Raw genomic sequence first — 23,034 nt, forward strand, 5'->3', positions numbered from 1 at the left:
GCAGTGTTGTTCAAATGCTTTGGAAGTGTCATCCTCTTTAGGATTTTCTCCCTTTGTGCAACACCCCTGTTGCCCTTTCTCAGTCTATTTGCATTCAAGAGAGAAGCATCTGAGTTCAGGCATGTATCCATGGATACCCAACCACTTCTCCTTAAACTGAGCAAATTTCAGGGAGCAGCTTGCTGTCCATGGTGGGCATCCTTCCCCAGGGCTGCCAGGGACCACTCTGGGTATGGACCTGCACACCTGTGCTGCTTTTCTGGTGAAGGCACCCACTGAGCCTTGCTGCAGCCCTTAAGAACTTCCACTTTGATGGTGTGACCTCTTTAGCTGCTGCCCCTCGTGTGGGACAACAGCAGAGAGGCATGGACTTGGCAAGATGCCTCTTCTTGGTTCCCTGATCCTGCAGGAAGGGAGGCACTGCCAGCAATTATAGGCAATTAACACTTGCCTGGTTATTAACACCAGCACCCACTGCCAGTTATCTGCTCTTCTTTCCTCTGCATGTGGAAAAGCCAAGCTGATGCTTTCCCATCTGAGCAGAGGACCAGGGAGGACCTTACTGCTCTCTACAATTCCCTGATGAGGTTGCAGCCAGGTGGGGGTCGGACTCTTCTCCCAAATGACCTTAAACTGTGCCAGGGGAGGAACAGATTGGACATCAGGGAGAATTCATTCCCTGAAAGGGTGGTCAAACATTGGAAGGGGCTGTCCAGGGTGGTGGTGGAGTCCCCATCCCCGGAGGTGTTTAAGGAAGGACTGGACATGGCACTCTGTGTCCTTGGGCTGGGTGACAAGGTGGGGATCAGTCACAGGCTGGATTTGATGGTCTTGAAGGGCTTTTCCCACTTAGTTGTCCACATGGACTTCATTAACTCTCATGTCAGGCCAATCTTATTGCATTTTGCATTTATAGAGTCATGGAATGGTTTGGATTGGAAGGGACCTTAAAATTCATCCAGCTCCACCCGCCCTGCCGTGGGCAGGGATGCTGCTCACTAGGCCAGGTTGCTCAGGGCCCCATCCAGTCTGGCCTTGAGCACTTCCAGGGCTTTATCCCCGTAGTCCTAACATTTGGATTATCCTTTCTCAATTTTCAAGCCTCCTGCCAAAGGAAGCAAAAAGAAACCTCCCAAAAGAAGCCAAGCAAAGCATTCCATTAACTCTATTTGTCCATTTTTGACTATTTCTTATATTGTATCTCTTTTTAGTGATTCTCTTCTCTTTTGGGAATTAGTCCAGGTCTCTTTTTTCCTCTTAACATTGATGTCTGCTCTCATTTCTGGTGGCAGTGTCTGAATCCTGTGAAAGTTATGTCATTTTACAGTTCATGGTTGTCAGCTGACTTCATCCAGCTGCCTTTTCTTGCCCTATTTAAGCAGACTCAGTTGATGAAAAGCTGTCTTAATCATTTCTAAAGCTGCTTCCTCAAAACTCCACTGTGTGGGGTATTAGTAGGATAAAAATAGTGAGATTGGGGCATTCCTTGCCCTAATTGGAGCTGACTGCCAGGGTTAGCTGAGGGTCAGCCAGCTATCTCTAATTCCCAGCTGTAGTAGGATATTGAAGCCTTCATCCCAGCACACTGGGGAACACACCAGAGCCAGGATGCATCAGACCTTCACAAATGTAAAACTGTATCTGCAAATGATCATGATTTTGAATGACACCATCATGCTATTAGCATCTGCCAGTGGGGAGTGCAAAAAGCAGACAAGCAAAAAAAAAGCAATTTGAGGAGGATGCAAATGGGGCTGCTTTGCTCTTCTAAAGAAAGAGATACACAATTCACTGCTGCTCGGCCTTACTCTCTCATTTGGTAATGTGACAGTAAATATAAGAATAGGTAAACATCCATACAGCTGTGTACAATGTGATGTTATTGAAGGAATATAGGCTCTCACACATATTTATGTACATTAATTAAACTGAGATGTGATCCCTAATTGCAACCACAGTGCGTTATCTAGCAAATGACACTGCACAAGGGATGACAAGTCCAAATGAGAGCAAATACATTTCCACTTGGCTGGGACGCCTCTGTTCCCACACATACCTCATGCCAATGGGAGAGGGCTTGCTCAGCCACCCTGGAGTGAAGCATCCCTAGGCTGGGGGCACCACAGGCTGGTGGCCTGGCTCCTGTGGGGATGTGGTGGCTTGGAATAGGGAACCACATCTCATTCCTCAGCAGCTCCTGATGGGACCCATCAAGGAGTGTCCTCTCCTCAGTGTTGTATCCACATCGAGCTGCTGCTTTGGGACCCAAACCCACAGGCTGCTGATAGTCATGGGCAGAATTCTGGGCAAGCATGAGGGACTTTGTGCAGCTGGGAGGAGGAAGATGCAGCTCAAGGTAACCATGAAGAGCAGTGACAGAGCCATATGGACACAGCACCAAAGTGATGCTGAGCAGAGCGAGTCCACTCCTGCTCCAGCAGGAGCAGCTGTGGGTGTGAGCTCAGAGCAAGCCAGGGTGGGTGTCTGTGCCCAGCTGAGCCCCACACCCACTTTTACTACAGCTTTCCAGCCTCACACCCCATGCTGGTCTCTGGCTTTTGGAGCCTGTCACATCTCACCACAAGGCCTCGGTGAAGGTGACACCCCAGCTGGAGCCGGCTGCACAGAGCAGATGGAACACTCCCATTCCAGCTTTTCTTGTTAACAGGTTGTCGTTTAGACCACAAAATACAGATTGGAAGGTGACAGGATCTGGGATGGGAATGAGTCATGGCTGCTGGGACAGTCTCGTACTTCCTGATTTGGTGTGGCGGCAACTGAGCGAACACGAAGTTGCCGTAATTTCTTTTTCTGGACCTGATTCCCTGTCCACCTGTGCATCATTGTTCAGCTCTGCCAGCTCCCTGCCACATCTGAAGGAAAGACACACGGGCACACACATTTCACACATCACACCCAGCACAAATCAGCGCACATGCTCTTGCATTTGCTGCCAACCTGGGCTCGGATTTTTCTAACGAGATTTCCCCACACAACCCAATAACAAATGATGTAAGTCACAGGGCAGACTGCATTCCATCCTGCTGGGATAAATCCGAGGCACACTTCTGAGGTTAACAATGTTACTCTGCATTTATGCTAATATGACAGCTGAATTTGGCCTTGGACTTCATGGGAATGAATTATCATTGTGCCTCCTGACATATCTGGATGGCAACATTTATAAAACTGAGTCATTATTAAGCCTGAATCTTTTAGCACATCTCCCACTGCCCTCAGTAGGAAGCAGTTTTGATTAAAGGTCAGAAAATCTGACCCCACGAGAGACTGTCAAGACAGCATAGTTACATTTGCTGAGAAAAATCCCCTTCCCCCGCATTTTGAGCAGCACGGTATATTCCTCTTCAGCAACCTTCCCAGATGTATTCCCAATCTTACAGTGATGATTTGTTTCTCCTAGTGGGGCATTTCAGTGACACAGGGGGCATTTTCCAGCTGAGACCACACACCATAGGAAATGCAGTTTTTTCTGCTGGTGTTTTAATTACAGCAAAACCGAGCTTCACCATCACAATGAGCCCTTGCATTAGAAAGCAAATTCCTAATTTCTTGTTGAATTTGAAATGGATGATTTATAATAGCGTGAGATCATAATTAGAGGAGCTGCTACATATTTATTTGGTAATTTCCCAGAATATACTGGAGCTGATTCGAGTGTTAGCTGGTTCCCAACTGAAGGCTGCACTGTGCAGAAGCTCTTTTCCCATTCTCTCTCTCCCATTAAATCTGGATGAAGAATTCCTATTCTGTATGGTGACAAATAACTCCCAAGACCTTTTTCTCTATTCCCATGGCCCAAGCTAATTTAACTGCTGAATGGCTGTAAATCTTCAAACGTTAAATTACAGCCACTGTCCTTGATGCTTGTTGGTTTCCTTGCTCCTTTACTTCTAAGCCCAGGAGATAATTCTGTGGAAACATTGCATTAGGGTTTGAAACCAGACACGTTCCTGTGGTTAGGTCCCAAGCAGAACTTACCTGCTGCTTCTCGCTGCCATTTCCTCCCTCATCTTTTTAATGTCACGCTTGCATTTCTCAATCTCCACCACTTTCAGGCCTTCCACTGCCAACAAAGGAAAACAACAGGGGTGTTACCATGGCGAAAAGTCGCAGGATCTCGTTCCACAATGGTGCAAAATTTCAGAGAGCTCTGCCACTGGGGTTATCCAGCGAGGCAGCCAGCTCTCACAGGCTGCCCCTGCTCTCCCACGTGCAGGTGCTGCCAAAGTGAGAGATCTTGGAAACCCACAGGAATTCTCTGCTGCCAATGCAGATAACAGCCACAGCGTTTTAATTCACTGAATGGCTATAACATCTCGGCTTTTCCTCAGCAGCAGGCAGCTCTTCTGGTGCCTTCACTTCTCGGCTGTAGAGCACGAATCAGAGGAAATCCTGAGCAAAAAAAAACCCCTCCCGTGATGGGATGATAAGCGCGGCTATGCAAACACCATCCCGGTAGGATTAGAATTCCCATTAAAATAAAAGGTTTTAATTCGAAAGTTCGTGCAGAGCATTAAGGAGCTCTGAGAGGCATTGCTGGATACAGGAAAACCAAAGTGAGAATGCAGGAGGGAGAGAAAAATGCTGAAAATTTGGCTCTAATGATGGATTTCTTTTTTTTTTTTTTTTTTAAGTATTGAAAAATCTGTCACTTCTTTTCGCCGATCAATTCTGTAATCAAAGGTTATTTCTACATGCGGCACAAAAAAATCCTATATTTGCCTTCTGCATCTAATTGTGACAGCCACGAGGCAAAAAGTTTGATTGCCTTTTTATGCAGCAGGGCACTTTATTCCACGTAGCCCAGAGAGCCCAACGCAGTGAGAGTATGAGAATAATTCTCCCTTTTCCTTCCCCCTCATTGAACCATCAGCGTGATCAAGGACATGGCACTACTAATTACGTACGTGTCATTCATATGCAACCATCTCACATCTCATCTGTTTGCTGAACTTGTTGTTTGCATGGATGAGCCGTGGGGGCTCGGGGAACTCCAGGGAACGTGCAATCGGACAATCAGTATTCAGCAACTTTCTTAGAAAAATCGCTGTCTGCATCACACTTATCTGGAGAGCAGCATGTAAGTGACAAAACCCTGCCTTGAAGGGCACAGCTCTGGAGATAAGCAGAGACCCCGGTTTTGTTTTCCTTCTCAGAGTAACAACGAAGATTTGCAGCTGGAACAGGGAAAGGGAGAGATGTGTACGAACTAAGCCCAGAGTGCCACGTATTAGGAGAGCAAAGGGGAAGGGATTTATGCTTGTTTACTGGGATGTCCTCCACTTAAAAAATCCCATTTAGAAATTGCTATTTTTTTGCCTGTCATTGTTACAGCCAGCTTCTTTCGGTGATCACAGTGTTGTGATACAGGCAAGCTGCTGTCCTGCTTATTGGATATCTTCATTCTGGATACCTGCCTGCACTTTTTTGGGTGCTTTTTGTCAACAGATGATGGTCAGCTGCTATGTACCACCTGGGTGCATTCACCTGGGAGAAATTCCTGGGTAGCCCATTTGCCAAGATGCCTAAAGGGTGGCCACTGCCTGTTTGAAGCAGTGGGAGCCAAGCAGAGTTATCAGAGCGACAGGGAAGTAGGGGCAGAAGAGGAGTTCTGGTGCAAAATGGCAGCCCTGAGCATTTTTTCGTGTTGCATCTCTTTAGTTCTCATCCCAAATCTCTCTGGGGGAGCAGAGAATTTACATAATTATTTTCTTAAGGTAGATGTGAAATGCTTACAAATTGCGAAGGTTTTTTTGCCAGCTTTCTTATTCATGTGTGGGCTGCTGTACAGAGAAAGTCAAGTCACGGGGCAAAGCATTCCCAGTGCTTGCTCTGCGTGGACTCATTTTCCAAGGGGAAGTGACAAGCTTTAGCTGGGATTTAAAAATCAGCTGAAAGATTTGGCTCCCTGAAAACACATCTCTGAGGCGGTCTCTAGGCAGGAATGGGAAGGAAGCTGAGAACACTTCATGTGAGGTGCAGATGTAGTGCTGTCATGAGCACTTATCCCCACACACACACGTCCCCTCTGGGCAAGAAATCCTGGAGAGCACATGTGAAAGTGGTGGAAAAGGGATCTCTGAGGGAGGCAGAAGAAAAGGCAAAATAAAAGCACAATTCTTTCCACATTTGGCTTGCAAATGATAAATGGCCTTGTCATGTGCACTGATTAAGGGCCCATTATACTATTCTGCAGCAAGAAATACCTTCTGAAAAGACCCTGTGCTGTCTAAAGAAATCCTTGGGCTGAATCCAGCACGAAACATGGCTCTTAGAGCAACCTCTGGGAGCCCAGCTCGAGCAGGGAGGTTGGACACTCCCTTTCTCCCACGGTTTTGCTTCTTAAACATGACAGCCTGGGGAGTTATTTCAGAATGCTGCAGACTGGGCTCTGTTGCAAACTCTGGAAGCCCGATTTCGAGCAGATAGATGGGTGCACTTGCAGACAGGCAGCCCAGGGAGCTCCTTGCCACAGGCTGAGTGAGGCTGCGGGAGCCAGGACGGGGAGCGCTCAGGCAGAGTGGCAGCAGATTGCTCCATCAGCTGCTGACTCCATCAGCAGTGGGACTCAGGGGGAGAACCCTCCTTTGGGGAGCAGGGAATTCAGTCCTGCATGGCAAAGCAGCTCTGGGCAGGCTGCCTTCCCTAAACCAGCAATAAAGTGCTGGAGTGGGCAAGAAAACTGCCAGAAATGGCATGAATGGCTTGGTTATCTCCCTCCACTGCCAGTGCTGAGAGGCAGTGTGTGCCAGAGGTTCACCAGAGGCCAAAAGCAGCCCCTAGCTGGCTGGGATAGTTGATTGCTCGGGCTGCCAAGGGAATACAAAGACCCACAGGCTTACCTCATTTGCTCTAATCCATGGCACTTAGCCCTGAGGAGTGGAGTTGGTTAGAAGTTTCACTGAAAATGCAGAGTGACTGAGTTAATTTTTCTCTTCTCTTTTTTTGGGGGGAATAAGCCAGCAGAGCCTTGGGAGAAGCAGCAGCCAAACAGACAGGGAGGAATTCATACCTGGGTTCCTTTCTGGGGGGTAGGCAAGCTGCAGGTTGTCCCCTCCACGGACACCCCTCAGCAGCAGGAGCCTGAGGCTGGGGTGGCCAACAGGGAGAGGTTTCTCTGCTGCTGCTCTTGAAATAAGGACATTTCTTCCTCTCCCTGCTGACAGAGGGATCAGTCTCCCCAAGCAGCTGCAGGGTCAAGGTAGTTTCTGGTCAGGGGAAGTTTCAGGAAAACAACTTCTTCCATGAACCAGAAAGTCTTTTTTTTCCCAGCCAGCCCTAGTGGGAAAGTGCTTTCTGCAGCTGTAGTGCTGGGAAAGGCTCTCCTGGCTGCTGACTTCAATGCTGAACAGCTGCAACGATGTGGCCTTTGGAGTCAAAACTGGATGGCAGCACCTTAATCATACCCCTTCCCTGCCTCTCTGGGACCTGTGTTCTGCATACTGTACTGAAGCAACTCAGAGGGTGCACAGAAGGAAACAAAACAACCCAAAAACCAGAAAAGGAGCTCACTGACCAGGTGAATTTGAGTTGGCTGTTGCACAGTAACGATCTGGTGGCGTTACAGTGCAAGGGTCTGGCTGACAGCAGGAGGGTGTTACCCCCTGGAATTACAGACCAAATGCCCCAGTGAGGGTGGGATCAGGTTCCCCAGTGTTAGAGGATCAGGGAGTGCAGAGGGATGGGGGGGTCACTGCTGGGTGCAGGGAGGTGACAGACACCTGGGCCAGGGGGGACACGGGAGGGCTGGCCAGGGGCTGGGAGGGGGAGATGGGGACCCTCTGCCACAGGGACATGGGAACAGCAGGACGTGGCCCCAGGCCCCAAAGCTCAGTAGAGGGCTCAGCAGCCCCTCAAAGGGAGGACAGGAGGTGGTATGGATGCTGGCAGCACCAACCAGCCCACCCTGGTCCCCACGCCAGTGCCACCATGGGCTCCCATCATCCCCACGCCTCACCACGGGCTGACCTGTGGCCTTTTGAGCTCAAAGCTGGCCAAATGACAAGGGATTAGATAAAGTGGAGGGGCTGCTAGGAGCAGGACAGATCAGAGGGCACAACAAGGCACCGGTTCCCACTGTGATAGGAATAAAGGGACACTCACATTCAACCTTTTTCTCCAGCATTGCCAAGTGATTAGCTACTTCCGTTTTCAGCTCATTGATTTTAAAAACCCTGGAAAGAAAACCCTCATGTATTAATGTTATACATTTAAAGCTCTACCTACCCTAGGTGCTAACAACTTCTGCTAGAAATGTCCATATTTGTGTCTCTATTTTCTCTATTTGTGTCTCTGCCCAGCCTCGTTTGCCAGAAGGAAAAGCAGATTTTCCATGGAACTGCTAACATTTGGGCAGAAAATACACCCAGGTTTAATTTTCATAAAAATTAACAAGTTGGGGTTTTTTTATGGCCCTGGGAATGTCCTGTGGCTCTACAACACTTCACCTCTCCCTCTCTCAGCAGTGACTTGCTACTGTAGCCCCCCAGGGAAGCCAAGTTAAATTGATAATGCTTCGTCTCAGAGCAGCGTCTTGGTGTCTGCACACTCTGAAACCTCCTTCCCTCCTGTCGAGTTACGCTGCTGATTTGCTGGGCTGTGGTGGGACTGATCTGCCTCATTGAAACCAGCTGGGATTAAATAAGCAGCTACACAGATGTTGAGAAATCCTCTCGGAGGAGAGACATTTTTGGGTGATAAAGGGGAAAATGAAACAAATCTGATGATTTGACTATTCAGCGAAGAAGCATTTCTTTTGCTTCCAAAGAGGGAAGGAGCATTTACTACTTGATCTCCTTTTTAGATCAAAGATAATCACTGAAATTGCTTTTGGTTTAAGCTACTGTGTTGCTGTCAGCAAGGAAATAACGTGTCCCAGACCTAAATTTGGCAGGCAGAGTGGGATTTGAAAGATGTCTTAAATGCCCCTCTGCCTCCTGTGAAAATTTCACTTCAGGCTGATAAAAGAAATAGCATTTTAAATTAATAATGATGTTCAGTTTCTTACCTCGAGAACTGCTCAGCAATCTGTCCCAATAAATTCTGGAACAATTCTTCTTTCTCTGAAAAAAATAGAGGGAGACATGATAGAAAAAAACAGAGGAAAGAAGACATCCTCATGCCTTCTGCAAAGTGGTGTCCCCAGGCTTCCATTCGATGGTGAGGCCAAAAAATTGTTTTTGGTCCTTTGTACAATGTCAGGGTTTGGGAATGACTCCTCGTCTCACCTGCCTGCTCTTCCTGCAGATTACAGTCAAGGTTTCTCAGAGGTTTATTTTTGGGAGGCTGGCTCTCTGAGAGGTGGTTTGTTTTAAGGCAGCACTTTCTGGAGAGGAGACCCCTTTCACATGTCTTGGGCGGGACACCCTGAATCACAACCGGCTTTGGAAAGCTCCTGCTCACAGTCAGTGTCTCTACACCATCAGCACACTGTGACAGAGTGCCCATGAGCAACACCAAGCTCATGAACACAAAACTAAACCCAGCTTGCCTTTCAGTTCTATCCTGGAGACAGATTTTTCTGGTGCAAATTCCTAAGGACTGTGCTGCTTTGCACAAACTCCGGGCAAACACAAGATGACAAAGTGCTGTCCCTGCAGAATGAGGTCTGCCCTTCCTGGTTCGTGGGATGGACACAGCAGGGTACAAGTTTCCCAGCCCCTTTTGCCTTGAGAACACAGCTTGGAGACAGCTGCCACAGGGATCCTGTCAAGATCCCATTGTTCCCTGAGCAGCAGTGGCCACACTGGGAGCCCTCGTGGCAGCAGCTCCCCAGCTCTCGCTGCCAGCTCCGGCTCTCGGGATCTTCTGCTGGCTCAGGAAAGTCAGCCTGATGCAGCCCCAGCCTCTTCCCAAGATAGTCACAGGATTGCAATCACACAGGGAAAAGCAAGCAACCCCTCAAAACAGGTCCCTAGATTTTGAGGGGCAGCACACTTTGGGAAGGAAGAAGTAGGACAGCAATGTTCTCCCATCTTTTAGTGTGTCCACACAGACAGGGGAAGCACAAATCACCTTTGCTGAGCCCTGAGCTGCTGTTTTGGGATAGTTCCCTCTTTCCCCCACAGGCTAATGCAAACTGCCCTGTGCTGCAGTCATTCCTGCACTGGGGATATGCTCAAGGAAAGGAAACATTGAGTGCACTCATAAACACTCTGCAGATTACAGAACACCTATTTATACCCTCCACGGAAACACCCCGATGGCATTTCTGCAGATACTTCTTGTCCTTCCCCGGGGGAACACCCTGCCTCACAAGTGCAATCATCCAGGCAAAACACATCAGGCAGAAATAGAGCCCAGCATTTACCATTTATTTCTAAACAATATCTCCTGTACCTGTTGAAAGGATTTGCAATTCCTCAGCTATTAGAGATGTCAGCAATCTTTGTCAAGAGCATTCACTTTGCTGGTCAAAACAATTTGGCTGTTACCCCCTGGATCTCAAAACTGGAGCGAGCATTCTGTGCTCTGAGAGTCTCAGACCTAATTCCCTTTTTTTTTTTTTTTTCCCCCTTTCTTTTTTCCAACTCCCAGCGGAGTGGCTAGCAGAGGAAACGAAGAGATCAGTTTTTCTCTCAGAGACCCATTTTCCAGTTTTCTCACAAAACCCAAGCGCTGAAACAAAGCAAACGCGGCGTCCTATGTAAGAGAGGAGGAAAACTCACCGTGTGCAGCACCTGGGATGGCACTGAGTCCGACAGTGAAAATAAGCAGAGAAACCCGTGTCCTCTCCCTTCGATGCTGCTCAGCCCTCTGACAGTGGCTGGAGCGTGCCAGAGACTGACAAGTTCCCTATAAACACTGTTCCAGTAAAAAAAAAAAAACCCAACAATCTTACTTTCACTCCCTCCCCCTGTCAAAACTCACTCGGAGTACTAGGAAATTCTCATCCAGGGAACAGTCAGCTGCAATCTGATGTTTATGGATGTAATAAAGGACTTTCAAAATGAAGATGTATGTTTTTATAACCCTAGGGTGCAGTAAAGATATATGACTAAGAGTGGCAGCTCGTCTCATCTTAAAGAGACAAAGATCCATTTTTCTGCCCTGCTCCTTTCCGAGGGGAAGACCTCTGGTAACCCCTGTTTCTGAAGAAAATTACACACTGCTCTGACATCATTTAGTCTTCCTTGTCCCCTCCTTTGTAGAACAGGAGGGTTAAGGGTGCTTTTGCTCCGTTCATTACCCTCTGCCTTCTTTTTTTTTATACCTCTGGGCAGGGCTGATGCCCCAGGTGCACAGAGACACCTATTCCCTCGGATTGCTTCATTTGTTTTGCTGTGATTCCCTCTGTGAAAAGGAAAGCAACCGTGGCAGCAGCTCTGGGCATGTTGCTGAGGGTCCTGTTGCAGCATCCCAAAAAATCCCTCTTTTTTTCCCCTCACCTCCCACCAGCACCGTGAATGTGCAGTGTTTACAAATGCAGGTGTTCAGCAAGTCAGGTGTTTGCACAACGCTCTGGGGTTTTTACAGCTGACAAATGACAACCAGAACCCCTCCTGCACAGGGTGCTGCAATGGTTAATGCTGAGCAGGGGACAGGCCAGCTCAGGCTTCCCCAGGCTCCCCATGGCTCATTCCCCTGCTCGCTGCGGGCACAGGGACTCTGGCTCTTTGCCCCATGACCTCTGCCAAGCTCAGCAGGGAGCTTGGCCAGGACACCATGGAGAAAGGAGCCATTCTGCCTCGTCCCCAGCAGGTTCTGGGAAGAAAGCAGGTGCGGGGGAATATGGCAGTGGCATTTTATCCTGCGACTCCCGCCGCGGCCAGGTCGGAGGCTGGCAGGGAGAGCTCACCTTCCCTGCCAGACTGGCACCAGGAGCAGGCTGAGCAGCTCAGGTGACCCCGCACTGGCACAGAAGGTTTATTACCCACTGGCAGGTACCCTCTGCCTCGCACCGCCCTGCCCAGCAGTGCCTCTTCCTCTACCCTCTTACCCGCTGGGATCACGGCCAGGGAGCCACCACCACCCTCCCACTCTCCCTGGCTCCCCTTGCCACCCTACCAGCCTCAACAGGCTGCAGGCAGGGAGTCAGTGGGGTTGGCTTCCCCCTGTCTTTTCTGCCGTGGCCAAGCAAGGCTGGGAGGGCATGGGCACCTCCCTTTCCTTGCCAGCATCAGGCTGGTGAATTCCTGCCCTGTTTCTCACAAATGCTTCTGCCTCTGGCTCAGGCTTCTGTCTGTGTTTCTGTGGTTTGTTTGGACCTAGGCAGTCAGAGTAATTAAAAAAACCCACAAGCAGCCAGGTGGACAAAAGCCTCGGGAAGGGGTGAGCTTCAAGCCCAAGCCCATGTCCATGAATCTGTCATATCGAGCCCCCAGTTCATGTAACTCCCAGCTCAGGTTAATTTGGGCTGTTGCATGCAAATTCCCCATCAGGTGAGCAATCCTGAGCAGTTGGCCACATCCCCATGCACGCATCCATGTGGGGATGCACCTAAGGAGCAGCAGGTGGGAGGAGGATTTTTCTCTCCCAGTCTCTGCCTTGTCAGTCTTGCCTGAGCTGCAAGCATGAACAAGACTCCAAAAGGAGAAGAAGGAGATGCCAGAATAAGAAGGTTTAGACGCAGCGACAAGCTTCTGTCATTTTACCAATACCAATCTGCACAAGATCTCGGGTATTGAATCATCCAGGGGGAAAAAGCATCTCTGCAGATCTATAGTGCAGCCACTGCTGGGCTTTGCTGCCCTAACTTTGGAGCAGTAGGAAAGTCTCTGTGAATGTTTCCCTGCCCGTTCAGGAGTGCAGTGAGTCACGCTCACTTGACCTCCACAAAAGCGCCTTCCTCTGCACTATCAGAAATGTGACAGACTTCAATTTTATTTCCCAAGAGAATATTGCTACGAGGGTTTGTTCATTAATTTGCCATCTCCATCAAATTGCAGAGTGTCTGAACCCTACTAATTAGAGCCACAACACAATGGCTGGTTTGTGAGTTTTGAGCCAGTTCCACCAGGAGGACACAGACCAGAGCCCTTCTGCTGTCAGGAGACAGAGGATGCTCACTCAAAGGGCTTGGAAATCCAAACAAACAAAAGAGAAAGATTTAGCACTGATATTTTTCAGCTCTACATGGATGGCCAAGAGCCTTCTGCTCCAGGGCCATAGGAGGAGGGACAGAATGTGACCCAGAAGCTCCACAGGCTCAGAACCACTATGGTCAGGCCTCCCCTAACCACAACCCCAACCCTAACTGCACCCCTAAATCCAACCCGAAGCTGAACCCAAACCATAATCCAAACCCTAACCCTAACCCTTCCCTAAACCTAACCTTAACTCTAACCCAAACCTTAACCATCACCCTTCCCTAACCCTAACCATAACCCAAACCATAACCATCACCCTTCCCTAATCCTAACCCTAATCCCAAACCAAACCCTAACCATCACCCTTACCTAACCCTAACCCAAACCCTAACCATAACCATCACCCTTCCCTAACCCTAATCTTAACCCTCACCCTCACTCTAACCCTTGCAGACCGCTGACCACTGACACAGTGGTCACTGCTGCATCCAACACTCTCTGGAATAATAATTCTTTTATTTCCAGCCCTCTCCTGTGACTATGGCTGGGAAATGCAGAACTGTTTCTTAGCAGGACTCCAGGGGGTATCTGTTCTGCTGGACAGAAACCACTGCTTATATTTTTCCTCCTGAAGGATTGCATTTCCCAGTCCCACCTTTTACAGCCTTTGTTCCCTGTGTCATTCTCCTGCAGCTGCCTGGGAGACTGCTGAAAAGAGGTGCATTACCTCCCACCACTGTGAAAATTGGGGTGACCCCCTTTTTGGCATGTATTTGGATGAGTTGCTTTGGGAAGCAGAAGCACGCAGGCAGAGTTGTCTGAGAAGTGAAGACTAGAACAGAGCCGGGCTTTTTTTTCTTTTAATGAAGAGGCACAATTTCCCACTCTGTTTATTCTTCCTACTGTCAGCAAAATGTCAGGAATGCTTAAGATTAATGACAAGCCATGTGAAAGAGAAAAAGATACCAAGGAACATTAGTTCCATCACACTCAGCTCAACTTTCTTCCTCTTTCCATAGCAGACTCTTATGTTTTGACAATCTATGGCCAGAATTTTTCTTGCCCTTTTCAGCTCAGATCTTTGGAAATACTTGTTTTATAAAATGCAGGGAGGGAAGAGAGATCTTGCTGACACAGTGAGCTGCTCTCTGCACAAAGCAGAGCCATGTGCTGTCACCTGGGGACGAAAAATGAGGGCCTTGGGAGAGTGTGAAAAGTCATCCATGGTCCTATAAAAATATACGGTTAGCTTCATGTGAGGGGAATAAAAAAAATTCATTAAAAAAAAAAGTAGATTTTCTAGAAAGCCCCTTAATCATCTTCCCAGCTGGTATAATTCAGTGGTGTTCCCTGGTGGAGCCATGGTGGCCCCATTTCTCTGTCATGGGGCAAATGGAGACTGGTTACTCACCCCAGCTGGGACACAGAGCCACGTGCTCCACCCCACCTTCTCTGATGTGATAATGCCAGCAGAGTACTCCCAGACCAGGAGAGTGATGCTGCTGCTGCAGTGTTTGTCACGATAAGGAAATAGTTTGGCAGACAGCTTCTCTCCCTTTGCAGTCACATGTATCCCCTGGCTTTGACTACCTCCTTCTGGCAATCACTGACATGGGACCTGTTTATGGCTTGTTACAAATCTTACTGTGGGTAAGTCCTTCCTCGTGTCCCTGCCCTCTGTGCTCTCTTTGCTCTCTGTTCACCTTTGCTCCCTGCATGCTCAGTCTCCTTTCTGCTGCTGCTGCTGCCTCTCTGTCTTCCCCATACCCTCCTTTCCAGATGTTTTTGCCAATGCAGATGCCCCAGAAAACAGCCTCAGTTCCCTGTGCCTCCCCTTCTAGAAGACGACAGTGCTGTGAGACACTCTGTTTTCTTCCATAATTCAGGACCCTAAGCCAGAAGACGAGGTGGGACCAGCAAAACCTCATCTCTCCCATCCCAACAGACTCAGCTGCTCCTGCACACTACATTTGCCAGCCCCAGGCTTTCTGTCTCACTCCTGTTCTGCCTGTGCACTCTGTGTTTCCAGGACAATCATATCCTCTTGCCCTTTGTCTCATCTATCTTCCCATTTGACTGCTCCAAAGAGTGTCCCCAGCTGATGTCCCCTCTCCTCCTGCAGCCCTGCCACAGCAGCCAGCCTGTCCCTGTGGCTCCAGAGTGCACAGGCTCAGGCTGCCCTGATGTGAGTGGCAGGAGATGCTGCAGCTGCACAGATGAGAGAAACCATGAGCCAGATGCTCCACAGGAATTGCCCCAAGCCAATGTTCTGCTCCAGTGTCTGAGAGCTACCAGCCTGAGCATGATACTGGCAGGCAAAGAGAAGTGGGAGGAGAGGCACTTCATCCCTGCCCGTGGAGTACAACAGTGCTGTGGCTGGGGAATGTGCTCCAGATGTGTTCCTTCACCCAGGCCTTCTTTAATCGTGTCAGGTGAATTTAAATATTTATCACACTTAGAGCTACCATGCCCACAACAAAAAATTATGTTCTCTCCTCAGCCATTTGGAAATAACATGGAGCTCAAATGTTGTGCTCAGCTTTCCAGCAGAGCTTTGCTGAGGAATGGGCAAGTTTAACAAAACACCAGAGGACAGGCTTTCATTTGTCTTGCCTGAAAAAACCCCACTGCTCCATGCAAGACTTTTCCCAGGGCATCAGGAGTGCTGAGTCAGACCAGAGTGAAGCACTGGGAAAGTCCTCTGGTCCTCAGCCATTCGCTGAAATTCATAGAAATTTGGGCACATTTTTTAAGCTTTCCTGCAGAACACTGTGATCAAACACTTCTTGTTCTGCTGCAGCTACAACCATGACACTGACATCGCCGGGCTTTTGAATCATGGCCACATAATTTCCACATGCAAATGTTTGCAAATTCAGCTTTAGTAGATTCAGTTCCAAAGGGTCATTTTACCTGAGAGCTGTTCAGTCACGACAGGTATCACTTTGTATGGAGACCTGGAAGAGTCAGAGAGGGTTGATGTTAGCAACACTCAAAATGCAGTATTTCACATCCCTTTGTACTCCCTGAGAAGTGCAAAGAAGTATCTGAATATGTTCTAAGCTCTCTTGAAGACTGTGGGTTTGAATAAGCAATGGGCACTTTTTCTGAACACACAACCCTCTGATTTACTAGAAACAGAATCATCACGCAGTTCCAACCCCTTGCCATGGGTAGGGACACCTTCTACTATCCCAGGTTGCTTAGAGTCCCATCCAGCCTGGCCTTGAACACTTCCAGGGATGGGGCAGCCACAACATTTTTTTGCTCTGTGTTTTGTGCCATCCTGTGCAGGAGCTCCCTCCCAGCTGCTGGGGCTCCATCACATGGTGTCAATAAGAGCAACGGCAGTGAAAAGTCATCATGAAATATGGGCCAAAACCAGCATGGAAGAGACCTAAACTCATCACAGGTTTTGAGTTTGCTTTTCAAGTAATCTGCTGGTTGTGCCCAGCAGGGGCAGGGGAACAAAGGGAGCAGGGAGCAGGGGAACAAAGGAGCTCAGAGTTTGACAGCACACGGGGAGGGGATGGGAACAGATGTTCTACATTAAACACCTAAAAGCAGTATTTGTTTCCTCAGACAATTACTCCTACTTTAACAACTAAAAATCTTCCAAACCAGCATTAGTGTCACAGGCCAGCATGCGTTCCTTACTGCCATCCCCCTCCCTCTGGAGAGCTGCTCACCTCCCACTGCACACAAAAGACTTCTGCAGGCAAACACCTCCTTCCCCTTGGGCCTGACCCTGCTTTCGAGGAGCAGGTGGCAGCAGGACTTACCTCTCTGTGTTTGCAGGCATCGTGGGATCAATGGACACCATGCAATTGTCTGCTGTCAGAAGGGAGATGGTCGTGTTCCTGAAAAGCAAATTCCAAAGGGGGTTACTTGACCTAGAAATGCCAGCTGCAGTTCTGTGCTGCTGCATGTGATGCAGAGCCATCTTCTCTCCTGCAGATGCATCTTTTCTCTTTGCTCCTGGCCTGGCCTAGGAGTGTCTGGCACCTCTGTTACCTCAGAGCAGAAAGGATCAAAGCACAGGACAGGGTCGGCTTGATGCTTCACCCATGTGCAACGTGAAGTGTGATCATTTTTTATGTCAGAGCAGACCTTGCTCCCTGCTAATTCATTTATTCTATTGACTCACTGACTAATAATTTCTGTTAAAAAGCTGTGTTTTGTGATACATTGACTCAGCAGCTACATATTGACTCACACTATACAAATGACTTTTGGTGCTATGAATGTCTTGAAATTATTTAGTTACTCATTTACCAAAACAAACAGAACAAATATCTTGCTGAATATGGTGTCTTTTCATATTTTAAATACTGTGCTAAGGGTGATCTCATAGGCTCAGATGTAAACCTTGGAGGTTTACTTTGGCTCCAGGATCCTGGTTGAAATGCAATTTTCCTTTGAAAATCTTCTGATGAAAATAAAATGCCAAATATGCAGTGAACACCCTGATTGTGAATGATTAAAACTGCTAAACAAAGTTTCCTGGGTGATGGAGTGGAAGTATTTGACATCATAGGGAAACGAGAGTTATGAACCTCTCTAATGTCAAATGGGAGGAAGTAGAACAAACAGCAAAGGGCATTAATTCTGTCCAGCAGCTTATGCAAATTCGATCTTATCTCTCAATCCCCAGAGCTGGAGTCATGCAATAAACCATGATTAAAAGACTGGCTTATTTTTCTCCTGCATTTTTCCTGTATTGTAAAGTTGTGTGTCCAGAGATAAAGACTTTGCCCTATTGCATCCTGCCTGCTCCAGGTCCTTATGCAGACAGCTGATCCCCCCCTTCTAGAGGTGATTAAGGGTCCTAGAGGTGATTAAGGGTCCTAGAGGTGATTAAGGGTCGTAGAGGTGATTAAGGGTTCTAGAGGTGACTTAGGGGCTTCCCTTCCCTTGCTCCACTGCCTGGGGGTGTTGCAGAGGTGGATGGATGGGTGGATAGGTGGATGGATGTTACACCAAGCCATCCTCCACCACACCCCAACCTCTCCCACACGGCCACCCCTGACCCTAGACCCTTTGAACACAGAGATTTCACTGGATACTGCTCTTTAGGTTGGAGGAAACAAATCCTATGTGGATTTTCCCCAAATGGAAAATTACAGCAGGAAGGATACAGAGACTTCACAAGACAACATAAATTAGGAAATACGTGGCCTGGGCAATGGATTTGGGGATGTTTTTGCTCTGTAAAACGGTTCAGCTGGGGGTACTTTGTGTTTGACTATCCCATACCAGGGATTAGATTTTAAAGCATCTAAAAAGAAAGCTTATTACCTAGTGGCAATACTTCTTGTTGGCCCCAACTTTTCCCCTCAAAAACAGGGTCTAAGCATGTGGCTGCATTTCACTCAATATGGGCAAAAACATGGTACTGAGATATAAGTGTAAGGTGTGCACAGCCTGTGTGTACTCAGGGCTGGGCTTCTTCACTTGCTTTTATTTTAGATTATTTCTCATCTTTCTACTCTATTTCACTCTGTTCCTCATGTGCAGCCAACACTGAGGTGGCTCAATTCCCTGCCTCCACACTTTTCCAGCTCTGGATTGCCCCAGTTTCTTCTTCCAGCAGACTGGAACGAGAGACAAGCCTGAATAGCAGCTAAATAAATCATGTGGGGCCTGTCTTTAAATTGTTCCCAAAGAAAAGAACCAAAAGTGAAATGAATGTCACAAATGATAGACCTACCTTGGTAACCCTGTTGCAATGCAGAAAAGGTCCATAATATCTTTGGAATTGCAGTATTTACTGAAGATCACCTTCCAAACAGAACAGCAGCAGAGGGGGAAAAAATGAAGAAAAAGAAAAAGGATGGTTATTTCCCAGGGAGATATGAATCCTGCTCAGGTGTGCTCTGGGCTAATTTTAAGGCACAGTCTGTGATTTCAATTATCTGATTTGATTTGTGAGCTGGAGTATTTCTCTACTCCAGTGTAATACCTGTGTCTTTGTTGATAAAGCAAGCAAGCTCTGGAGACCTAAGTGCAGTTCAGAAGTGGAGCAATAACATGTGTGAACTGAGAGCACAGGGTTTCTCAAAATGCAGTGTTGCTGCAGGATGATAACAACTGTAAATTTAAGGAGGTAAGAGCCTGGATATGGGAAGAAAACTGCCTGGATTTGTGTAGGTCCTTGGATGGTATAAAAGAGCACTGATTTTTGGACTATACCTGCTTACACTAGGTTCATTCTGATTGACTGTCAGCTGCTCCTGCTGTTAGGTCAGAGGCCAGACGTGGAATTGCAAAATTTGCCACTGTTACCTTGCCATCTCCCCAAACATCTCTTTATCCCCCCCACTCTTCCACACACACCAGGCAGCCCCAATGCAGAGGAGACTGAGCAGCACATCTAGGAGCACAACATCCCCCTGATCCCATTTCTGCTATTCCTGTGCCTTCAGTGACACAATTTTCCCCAATACTCCTGTGTCCATCAGGACTTGCAGGTGATGGTCCTCCCAGTTTGGGAATCTCTTCTTCAGTTAGAAAACATTTTGATAATACCATTACAGTACTTCTCATCGGTCTCACTTCTCCCCTGTGCAATATTTAAGCTCTGTAATCTGAAGCTTGTTTATGTTAAATTATTTGCCCTGTATCTTATCACAGGTGAGTGGCAGGCCATAAACAGAACCCAGGAGTCCTAATTTGGTATCTTGTTGGATTCAGAGACAGCATACTGCTTCTGAGAGAAAAACACTCAAGAATTCAACATCACTCTAAATGAGGAGGCTCCCATTTCAATAAATGTGTGTTTATAGGGTATCTGTGCTCCACTGAACCAGGTCCCTGAGGTTGCTTCCAACCCAAACCCATGTCTCCTCTGTTGGGTGCGTGTTGCACTATCAAATCTTCCAGTGCTCCAAATCAAAAGTCTTGTTCCTAGTGGACTTACTGGGGAAAAAGTAGCCATTGAAAAGTATCTCCACCAGTGTGGGTGGAGTAAAAGGAAAGTGTAGACATGAGAATAAAGGATTGGGTTTGAATGCTACTGCCAGTGTTATGTCCCTTTTCTCAGAGTAACTCTGAGTTCCTTTGAGTGACCGTGGTGGAGGCTTTGAACCTGCCATGCAAATAAAGTGCCTCATTGCAGGTATGGCTCTCCTTCTCAAAGGCAGGAATAGCAAAAAGCAGCAGGGATGGTTTGTCCAGAGGCTGCTGGTGTTGATGGGATGGCTGCAGGCTGCGGGGCCTTGCAGTGGGGGAGCAGAGGTGTTGAGAGAGGCAGCTTCCCTTCTCAGTGCTGAAGCTCTCTCCTCTCACATCCCACCAGAAAGAGTCACAGAGCCTTCAGGTTCAGGATGCAGCAGCTCAAAGGCACTTGTGGAGACTGACCTAATGGCAAAACTCAGGAGGAACGAGAAACTCGTATTTTGCAGATGAACAGGGACATCAAGGTCAAAATTCTCTTCTCCTTGTGAGTGTCAGAAATGCAATTTTTCGCCCTCCACAACCACCCCATACTGTCAGACACAGTTCCTGTTGCCACCATCATGGGTGTGAGGGGGGTACATGTCCCCAGAGCAGCCTCGAGGCTGGTGACCCAGGAAATAAGGAATGTGCCAGCCGGGATGACTGCTGCGAGGGGGCTGGTGAGGTGAGGACCACGCTGGAAAAATAACATGTCACCATCTAATTAATGGCTCCTCTGAAACGTGTAGGTGCCAGGAGGTCATTAAGCCTGCAGCCTCACTTTGTCAGCCCTGACTTTCAAGTGCTTTGATTCCTAAACTGTCCCAGCATTGGTGTGACACGGCTCCCCTGTGCCTCCTCCATGGTGCCTTTCAGGCTCCAGGGGAAATCCCTCACCTGGAGGTGCCACACGGTGCCAGCCAGACCTCTGCCACTGGAAATGGGGAAGCCATGGAAGGTCCCAGGGGATGCTCTGCTGCTAACGCCTGCTCAGAGGTCAGGGCAGGGAGAGACTGAAGTACCAGGATAGTCTGGACAGCACAGCAAGCCCTGGCCAGGCTGGTTTGCTCTGGAGGTGCATGGGCACCTCAGCAAAGCTCCAACCTTCAGTTTTCACCGGTGGTGAGGAGCCTTCTTACTCTTGAGCAAAGCATCAGGGGTTTTGTGGCAAAGGAGAGGACGATAGTGGTCACTTCAAGAGGTGGGTGCGACCCACACCTACACTCACACCCTGTGTTTTTGCCCCAGATGAAATTACTCCAGGCAATATCTTCATAAAACTTGCAGGCACTTGATTGCTGAGGCAGGTGGTAACTGCTGCTGGGGAAATGGGTGTGTTTTAAAAGTCTCTGTTGCCCAGTGATTGACCCTTGGTTATTAAAGCACAGAAGCAATCAAAGCAATAAAAAATAGCCAATGGAGTTCAGAGAGGGTTGAAATCTTGCTCCCAGCAGAACCCAGCATCCTGACAGAATGATAGCTGCTAAAATTGGCTGGCAGAGCATTGGAGAGTACAACAACTGGTACATGCAGGAGCTGGGCAGATGATGTTAATTGTGGCTGAACAGAGGGTGAAGGCTTGTGATGTGCCAGGAGTGCTATTTCAGGTATTGAGGTTTCTTATTCTGGAAATCAATTATTATTGACCAGGACAGACAAGAGAGGACAAGATAAAAAAGGTTATTAATGAACATTAAAGGTAAGAAAGTTGGCCTGACTCACAGAGAGCAGTAGGAGCTTTCAACGCACTGAGGCTGAATTTTAATGTTTCCTTTTACTCCATGCAGTAGTGAAAGAGTGGGAAGTGAAACAAAGGCTGTGATACTAGACCATGAGCTATCTCTATACATGCCTCTTAGTTTTCCATACTTGGCATTTTTACTTAGGTTTGCTAAAACTGGGTTTGTGAATCACCCACTGCAGCTTCGTACTCATCTCAGGATGCTTGTCCTCAGCTGGTTGTTTGGTTTTTTTTTTAATCAAAAAGCACATGCTAATAAAGTTTCCTTCTATTGCAGCCTGCTGAGCTTTTCTGAGCATCTCCCTTCTGCTCTAAAACACAGCAGCCAGCCTCAGATATTCCGTAGCAATGTGCAATTTTTCCTGTTCTTGTCCACAGGTTTGTGTTCCCAGCGAAGTCGATGCCAGTTGTGCTGGTGGAACACAACTGGAATGTGTTTTAGGGGATGGGAGGACAGCACTGAGTACTATTGATGGCTCCAGCACAGTATAGGAATCCTATTTGCCCAGAGTCCATTATCACTGGGGGGGCATCAGCAGCAGGAAGGCAATGTGGGGACACTTGGCTGGTGGCCACACTTGGGCCATGTGGGGCACGTGGGTTCTCCCGTGACCTGCAGAGGTTGACCTGCACCTTTGAGCACAGGCAGCCCTGCTGGCACTGGCTGCAGGACAGAACATCTCACCCAGCCCTGTGCAGATGTCCCTGCTTGGGCTGGTGTCCCAAAGCCTTTGCTGCTCAGCCTGGCTCCCCATGATCATACATTTCTGGCACTGTCTGTGGGTCTGATCCACAAATTTCATCTCCCTTCAGGTCTGTCTCAGCTGTCTCTGACCCATAGTCACCTTGCTTAGGTCCCTGTGGGTGAGAAGCCACTGCTGAGATGTGTCTCCCAGCACTTCATCCCCTGCATTGATGCCTGGTGCTGGAACATCTCCCTGCTTAGGAGAAGATTGAGACCTTGCATAACAGAGGCCAAAGTCAGGAGACCACGGCATTTCATACAACTGGGGCTGTGGGCTAAGGTCATGCATGTATAGGGCTTCCTGTAATGAAATTCCAGGTTTCCTCGTAATAAACATCAAAAAAGTGCACAGTCATGCAAGTCAGCCCAAAAAATCCTGGGAGGAACCTCCAGGGGTGAAGAAAGAGAGGATACAGGGACTCTGATATTGTGTGGTGGCACAAAAGCCTCCTGCACGACCAGTCAATACAAGACACAGAGTTGTCAGTGTCATTTCTGAAAGCAGAGCCCAAACCATGTCTGAGCAGAGTCACAGCAGTTACAAACCATGAGGGAAAGGGAAA

At 48.1% G+C, this 23,034-nt stretch overlaps 1 protein-coding gene across 6 annotated transcripts in view; it reads right to left on the reverse strand.

Annotated features, from left to right (window-relative positions):
- PDE9A (phosphodiesterase 9A) overlaps positions 1-23,034 on the reverse strand; it is a 52,899-nt gene that overhangs the window by 20,304 nt on the left and 9,561 nt on the right. The window contains exons 2-7 of one of the 6 annotated variants that reach the window (XM_008632849.2): positions 18,760-18,830; positions 16,832-16,909; positions 15,963-16,006; positions 9,029-9,083; positions 8,125-8,195; positions 4,000-4,084 (exon numbers count right to left, since the gene is read on the reverse strand). In XM_008632849.2, the coding sequence (XP_008631071.1) occupies positions 4,000-4,084; positions 8,125-8,195; positions 9,029-9,083; positions 15,963-16,006; positions 16,832-16,909; positions 18,760-18,830 (404 nt within the window). The other 5 variants (XM_017733323.1, XM_017733321.1, XM_017733318.1 and 2 more) reach the window with 5 other exon arrangements.

The sequence above is a fragment of the Corvus brachyrhynchos genome, unplaced genomic scaffold (genome assembly GCF_000691975.1).
Source record: "Corvus brachyrhynchos isolate BGI_N302 unplaced genomic scaffold, ASM69197v1 scaffold32, whole genome shotgun sequence".
NCBI lineage: Eukaryota > Metazoa > Chordata > Aves > Passeriformes > Corvidae > Corvus > Corvus brachyrhynchos.